The sequence below is a fragment of the Sinocyclocheilus rhinocerous genome, unplaced genomic scaffold, assembly GCF_001515625.1.
Source record: "Sinocyclocheilus rhinocerous isolate Xijiao unplaced genomic scaffold, SAMN03320098_v1.1 scaffold3063, whole genome shotgun sequence".
In the NCBI taxonomy this organism is placed as follows: Eukaryota; Metazoa; Chordata; class Actinopteri; order Cypriniformes; family Cyprinidae; genus Sinocyclocheilus; species Sinocyclocheilus rhinocerous.
The window spans coordinates 890715-899241 of record NW_015640469.1 but is presented as its reverse complement, the minus strand read 5'-3'; the positions used below and the strand labels follow the sequence as shown (position 1 = coordinate 899241).

The 8527-nt window shown below is 36.3% G+C and overlaps 1 protein-coding gene across 1 annotated transcript in view; it reads right to left on the bottom strand.

Annotated features, from left to right (window-relative positions):
* LOC107753185 (EGF-like repeat and discoidin I-like domain-containing protein 3) overlaps positions 1–8527 on the bottom strand; it is a 199392-nt gene that overhangs the window by 43946 nt on the left and 146919 nt on the right. The window contains exon 7 of the mRNA XM_016569310.1: positions 7963–8147. Coding sequence (XP_016424796.1) covers positions 7963–8147 — 185 coding nt within the window. The remainder of the gene's footprint in view (positions 1–7962; positions 8148–8527) is intronic.

Genomic DNA, 8527 nt, shown 5'->3' with positions numbered 1-8527 from the left:
CCGCTCACTGCACAGAACAGACGCTGAGAGAGGTGACACTTCTCCGGGAAAGTCAGACCTCGCGTTCGCGGGACAGCACTGGCGAAATCTTCCAACTGAACCATAGCTAAGGTTTATGAAAAAAAGTCGCTAGGTTTGTCAGTATGAATATTCTATGGAAAAAAGCCGCTAAAAGGGTCTGAAAGTTGCTAAATCTAGTGCTAAAGTCACGCTCATGTGTGAGAGACGCGGGAGCTGATGGAAGGGGGCGGTGGATATTTGTGGTGGTCAATGTAGATAATGTGGATGAGTTCTTCTGTGTCATCACGTTCTATTAGTTCTACAGCTTCAGTTTCAGAACTTTCACGCTTAGTAACACATACAGCTGTTCCCTCACCACAGTGCAACAGTGAAAAGGGACCCCTTTCAAACAGTGTAGCGTTCAGAACGTTGTTTTAACTATTGCGGTATTTTAAAAATTCATATCATAACAAAAATAAACACCGGTATTCAGTATGAACCGGTATACCGCCCAGCACTAACACAGACCCTTGCATATACGTAAAAGCCTAAGTATTCTTTGGGCTTAAAGGGTGCATATTAGTACATTATATTAGTAATGTACCCTTAAGGTAATAATGTGCACTCTAATGGTACTATTATGCACCCTTTAGTGGTTAAGAAGATGTCTTTTTGAAGGAACTGCCCCAGTGATAAGCTGTTGTACCCCTCAAAGTACACTTCTTGCAAGTTAAAACTTGCACACTTTAAATAAACTCTTTATACAAGACCGTTCAAAAGTTTGAGGCCAGAAAGTTTAAATGTTTTTTTTTTAAAGTCTCACCACTGGTTTTACTGTAGTAAAAATACAGTAATATTGTGAAATATTATTGCAATTTAAAACAATTGTTTTCTATTTTTCAGGATTCTTTGATGAATGGAAAGTTCAAAATAACAGGATTTAAATAAAACAGAAGTAGTTTATAACAATGTGAAAGTATTTACTGTCACTCTTGATCAACTTAATGCATCCTTGCTGAATAAAAGTATGAATTTCTTTTAAAGAAACTGACCTCAAACTCTTGAACTTTTGTGTAGTTGCGATGTTTTAAACTCTTTTAGCAATTCTACCCAATCATATACACTGCTTATTCCAGCATACACACACACACACGCACACACACGCGCACGCACACACACACGTACACACGCACGCACACACACGCGCACACACCCACACGCACACGCACACACGCGTCTCCAAAGGTTGTTTTGAAGGGCTTTATGTTGGTGCTACACAAACTCAATCTGTATACAATACCTGCATCTCCATTCTCTGACACTGTTGACTCTGACACTACAGCTGATGTGTGGATGAGAGGAAAACAAAAGTTTAGACAGACACACAATGTGATGATGGACACACACTCTCACACACAAACAGAGTTTAGATGAATTTCATCCAGAAACTCATCACTCCTAACATGCCGAAACAAACGTAAAACAGATCTGAGAAATCCAACACCAAAAAAAAAACAACCCTTTAAAAGATGTAAAGCATCAAAACAAAGAACTGATGCATACTTTGAGCGAAGGTTAATGAAATACATAAATCTCAAACACACACTACAGACAGACCACCATCGGTAGCCTATTTTCCCCACTACATACTACAAGCAATGCTACAATTTACAAAGCATTTATAATCACTCACATGCTATTGTCTCAATTCGGCTCTCATTTAAAGTTTCATTTGAAAAGCAAAATCTTATAAAATGACATTTACAACAAAAAGGCCATTATCAGTTCAGTAGCTTTCCAAAATCCCACAAGCCTCCACTTTTCCTATTTTAGTGCTGTAAATGTAATGATTCATGTAGTTTATTCTATTGTTCTGCTTTTCATATTTACTTCAATTGTAAGTAATAATAATTCCAGAAACGAAAACGTACATTTTTGTGTATCATAAGGTATCGGTGAGAACTGTTCGTCTCAGCATCAATAAAAGTGTGTTAATTAATTCATGTAAATGACTAGGAATGTGGCCTTACGTCTACCTCAAGTTGCTATAGTGACGCCAAAGAAAAACTAGCAGTTCAATTTGATGTCTCTACTTGAACCTTCAGAAGGTTCAGTCTAAGCAAATAACACAGCAGCAACAAGAGCAGCGAGAGCAGAGAGTGAAGAGCAGAAATCTAGATCCCTCAGAAGCACACTAGGATTGATCTACTCTACTAAGGGCCGATGAAGAGCACAGGTTGTGCCATACCAAGAGCTTTCTTCTGCTGGTCCTCCCATGTCACCTCTGAAGTTACAACACAAGTAGAAACAATCAATGCTCCTGCTTAACAAACCTGTTAATTAGATGTGCGTAGTACAGGCCTGCAGAGTGCACATACTGTATAAGGCACATTTAAGCATGTCCAATTTACAATTTTGCACAATTAACCCTTATAGTGTTAAAAAGTTATTTTTTCTCTAAAATGAAAAAAAAATATATATATTATTTCACTTGTACTAATTAATTAAAAAATAACAGGAAACAAAAATTTTATTTTAGTAATTTATATAATTTATTTATTTTGTATATATTTTATATAAAAATACTAAAAAACATAGCTTTAGTTCTAATTATGAAAGTGAAGCTGATTTTTTATTGAGTATAAATAAAAAATATTTTTTATTTACTGATTTTATTGATTTTTTATACATTATTGATGGCTATTGAGCCATCTACATGTGATTGAAGGTATTCAGTTTACACATGGGTACAGTGGCTTAAAAAACATAATAATAACCAATTATTCTTATTCTTAAATTAATATTAGATCCCACATAACTAGAACAATAGTGCAGCTTGGTGTGAAACCAGAATTTCTAAACATTTTCAATAACAAAATATGTTTCTTAATGGCATCACCAACACAATCATAGCATACTATACTATATATCTGATGACACCCGTATAAACAGTAAGTACTGCAAATGTATACAACATCTACTTGTACTAAATCTATCCAGCACAAACACGCAGTAAAACATCACAGAGAGATTCACACGCTCACACACACTTGCCTTTCCTCCCATTGACAGCTGGGGGAGCTACAGGCTTTTCCTGGGATTCTTGTGTGGGAAACGGCACACACATAAACAGAGGGTGAATCGAATGATCAGTGTGTCCCACAAACACACAGGAACACTCTAACCAAGTTAAAACACACACACATGCTCACGCTCAAGAGAAGTTACCAACACTATTAAAATAAAGTAAAATAAATAAATAAATAAATATTGCTGTAAGCTAAATAAATGATGTAAAGAAACAGGCACTCAGACCATGTGCAGAACAGCATACTACTCCACTGTTTTTGTGCAGTGTGCAGTTTCTAGCATACTACTGACTGTATTATTGAAATAATCGCAAGCAGTATACAGTGCATAGGGCCCTATGATTTCTGCAATGCAGAAAATGAATACAGAATCTATAATATATAATGGAATTTACTGTATAACGCAGAATGTCACAGCAAAGTTTGGATTAATAAATCAAAAGTAGGGCTGTACAGTTGAAATCACGATATGGACTCAAATCTGTGAATATTAAACAGCAAAAGACTGTCATTTAAATATGAAGTGTGCATGTTCTGCTTGTCTCTGTCTAATATACATACTGAAGCACGCATTACGCATTTATGAATTCAACTGATTACCACAGTTTTTGACAAAAAAAAAAAAAAAAATGAAACCATTTAAAAAATTTAAATGCAATTTATAGAAAAAAAACAACAACATTTCATTGGGCACTATTACTGTTAAATTTTTAAAGCTGCAGTCCGTATCTTTTGGCGCTCTAGCGGTTAATGAACAGAACTGCATGCGTCCCCTCACCACAGTGCAACAGTGAAAAGGGACCCCTTTCAAACAGTGTCACGTTCCGAACGTTGTTTAAGCGACATACACCGGCATTGCGGTATTTTAAAAATTCATATCATAACAAAAATAAACACCGGTATTCGGTATGAACCGGTATACCGCCCAGCACTAATTTCGAACATGTCTAACATAGAGGTATATGTAATACTTATAATTTGCAAGAAAACAAATAAATTAATAGGTTTCTAAGGTAATTTTAATAAAAAAAAAGAGCTAACATGGTTCTTGTGTGTGGTTTCTTCTGTGGTTTTTATAGTAGCTTTTTCTGCGCTAGCAGGGTCAGCATAACATTTAGCATATGCTTGCATTGCTGCAATGATTCTGTAATAAGAAAGTTCTAAAAAGAGCCAAGTGCACTCTGGCAGGCTCTCTGTGTTATGCGTTTAGCCTGTTAATGTGTATAATTAACTAATAAGCCTCTGCCAGCTGGAACCAAGCATATTCACCATTTTCTTCTAAAGATTTCACCAACTCATCTTCAAACATTTTCCAAAAGGGACAGAGCTTCTAATCTCAGTCCCATCTCTGCTACTGTGAAGCTTGGTCAGTTGCCAGGAAGGAAATAGGAAAGCTATAAGGTTTGCAATTCTCAAACAAGGTGGAGGTACATTAAATTCCCTGATTAAGAGAATTAGAAGGGAATTAACTAAGAATGAATTATGCCCGCTGATTACTCTGTTTATTGCACATACAGACTGTGCTGTTTTAACACCCAAATCCCTAAAGGAATTATGTCAATCAGGTAACGGCGCTAGGAAATTTCCCTTCTAACATACCGGTTTTGAGTGTGTGGTTGTAAAGAATACAGCATACTAATGCGATTTGTTATACTTTACTGTACAGCATCACTCCACCACTGCGATCCAGACACTTGAATTAGCTCTTTAAAATGCCAAAAGTTCAGTTGACTACAAATGTCAAAAATAAAGAGTTAACCACAAACACCGCAGTTTAAATGGGTATACAATGTTTCCTCTATGCACACTGATATTTGGCCCTAAATCTAATCCTGAGATGCAGATAGCTGGCCTACCATGACTGAATAACTAAAAACATTAATATGTTTTAATCAATAGTTTTCTACTGTATCATCATTGCAGATTTGATTATATGAATGGTCAATCATACGTACACAATCTTGTACTGTTATCTTGTTCAAATTCTGTTCAAATTTGTCTGGCCTTAAAATCAGATGTTGTAAAGTGATTCATTTTGGAGCCATAGGTTAGTTCAAGACTTATTGAAAAATGTTCTGAAATGTCTGTATGGAGAATATGAATGGGGAAAATTCTTCCAGAACCCAGGCTGCTGGAAAAGAGAACCGTCTCATATTGCTTGTCAAGGATTTGCAGAAAGATTTTTGTTCTCAATTCAGAAATTTTCCACGGACCCCCTGGCTATTTGAGATGGACCCCGGTTAGAGAAATGCTGACTGAGATAAAAGTTGCTATAAATTCTAGTCCTCATCTTTACTGAAGAAAACCACTGCTAAGGTTTCTCAAACTGTCCATGCATATAGTCCGTAATGAGCAGACTTAACATCCATAATGAATGTAAGAGGTCTTTCTCATGCCTGCCTGATGAAGGCTAAAAGTTATCTCTGTGGGACTGAGGTCACATCTCTGTTTGAGTAGTGGCAAAGACACAGGAAACCACAAATGAGGACACTAAACTGATTCATTACACACAAAGAGGAGGGAGAGGAACGAGTTGAAAAGGCAATTTTTCAAAATTCGAGAGGAAAAAAGCCAGAGATAGACCCAGGCAGGCTAGACAGATGTAAGAGAAGGAGGATGGGCATCTCCTCACTGTCTCTTGATCGACAGCATGTTTGGAAGCAATCAACAGAAACTTCAAAAGGCCTTCTTGCTGTGGAGTATGTCCAAACAGAGGAAAAAGAGCTGACTTGCAGTGTGTTTGTAGGGCTGGTGAGTGATTGGTTCATTCAAACAGCTCCAAAACCTGTCAATGGGATTTATATGCATTTTAATGTGAGTGGTTTGTTTGACCTTAGAAGTCCCTGGAAAAGCAGCATGGTTTGTTTTTTGATTGGTTAATGGAGGGAAACTTTGCGAAAAATGTAAAAGATAATGTTATTTGTGACTCAGTTTGACTCCCGCCTGTATTTTAATTCGCTAAAACAAACTGCCTGGCAATATAAGACTTTGTTTGCATCAATTTGATGCAGTTCCTTAGCCAACTTAATGAATGTAGGCAAATGAACTTTTCACTTGGAGTCTTAGTCAATATTGACGTGTGCATGCAGCATGTTAAATGTCTGCTTGACTGAACATGTCAGCATACACAGACCAAAACGTTTAACAGACTGAAAGTACCAAGATCATTAAAAAAGTTCCAAATAAAGGGCTGCGAGTAACAGCAGCTTTGTTTTCACCAAAATCAATGGACATAAATAAATGACTCCCAATCGAATCGTGCACTTAAAAGCAACTGAACCACTGAGACACTGACAACCTGATGATTTTGATGCAGTGTGATTGAGCACATCACTGGCAGAGCCATGAGATGTGCTCCGTTCGGTCAAAATGTCTCTGACGTTACTGCAGTTTGTGAGGTAATTCTTGCTTCTGCAGCATGGCAATTGTCTTGATTAATTAGAATACTTAATTTGTCATTAAGCTTGATTAATTCCATTAATCTATTAAGCCTAAAGTTTATATATATATATATATATATATATATATATAAATCACTATATAAATAAAGGTGACTTGACTTGACTAAAGTCATTATTGTATGCCACTGGTATTTATTGATTATTCCATTGGGGCAACCACTGCAGTAGCTCACTGTTCACCATGGCAACTGATGTTTGAAATGCGCCCAACTGTGTCTCACATTCACTCAATTTCTGTGGTTGCACTGGAGCATTTATTCAGTAATCTCAGGATATTAATCACTTTTAACACATCGTGAGCTAGAAATTATTCAGATGTGATGACATTCCCTGCATCTCATGAACAACAGTGCATGCCCCCTGAAAAATGGCACAGCCCTATCTATTACACAGCTGTCTATCAAAGATAACAAGAACATTTATATTAATGCAGGACCAAAAAAAAAAAAAAGATAATGCTGCTAGTAAATGTTAACATTTTAACATTCATAATGTGTTGGGGCAATTTGCCACATACATGTCAAATGTTATACATTTTTACAACTTGAGTACAATATTTTTTAGTCAAATAATGGTTTGAAATTTTTGTACAGTACATTTCACTATTTTGTTTTCTTTTTCATAATAATTTTAACATTTACATTTTACTAAAAAAGCCTTGTTCAATGGTCTGGGGTCTGTAAGAATTTTTAAGGAGATTAATACTTTTATTCAGCAAGGATGTGTAACAGAAGTAACAGAAAAGACATTTATAATGTTCCAAATGTATATATAAATAAAATAATAATAATAAAAATAATAATACAATATTACTGTAAACAATTATTTTTTTTAATGCAGTCTTGGTGGCCACAAAATACTCCTTCTAAAATATTAAAACTATATTAAATAGTTTTATAATAAGCCAAATTAATTGATAGTAGTGAATTTAAATGAAAAAAAAAAAAAAAAAGTTTGAGCCAGTAATTTTACAGCCAGGCTTAAAGTGAAATATGGTTAAATATGTTAAATATGATGCTTGGATTGAATGATGGCAAATAGCTCTCGCCTGAAGCCAGAGGTAAGGTGATCGGTTACCTTAATGAACAGTGAGTGAGCGTGCTGAAAAGAGAGGCTCTAGGGAGAAGGGATAACTGGGATTTCGTTTAAACTTTGATTCTAGGAGCTAAATGGTAGGAATCACAATAAAGCTTTGATCTTTGTTGAGGTTCTGTGTTAGGGATCATCTGAACTCTGAATGCTGTTTAATGTACACCTCTGTGCTGCAGTGATCATTTCATTACAACACAGTTCAGCATTACATTTAATCATTCACAGGCATTCTGCAGAATTCTGTTGAATCAGAGCCAATAACAGACATAATAAAATTAGATTGTCCCTAAGCATATGAGGACATTTATAATAAACCCTACCTGCAGCCACTGGGACTGGTCACTGTGTCCAGACGTCCAGGCATTGACCTTCCCTTGTTTATCCAGTCTTGCTTTCCCAGGTTCCCAGGTGAACATGTCCATGTTAAGAGTTCTGAAGATGCTGGAGGCTGTGATTTGGTAGTCCTGAATGTGGCCAGACTTCATGCCCATTGGCTCCGAACACCCTGAAGAATTCAAAGGCATGTCCTTAGCCTAAAACCATATTACCCTAAAACCAATTTGCATGCTGTTACACAATAATGTACGCTGGTTAGTGTCTGATGACCAGTCATGCTGAACTTTTTTTATTTTGGCAAGGAATGCAGGTTAACTATGACTTGTGTTTAGCTTCAACTAGGGATGTAACGATTACTGGTTTGACGATAAATCATGATAACATTCCCCACGGTTAGTACTACCGTTTCATCTTTTAATTATCATTAGAACCGTGTTAGATTACCGCGATTTGAACAACTCGCGATAAATAAATACTGTCCAGCATAAAGCAGTTTTAAGTAACAGTCTCACGTGCGCACAGCACGCAGAGTAGTTTCGTTTTGAGTGA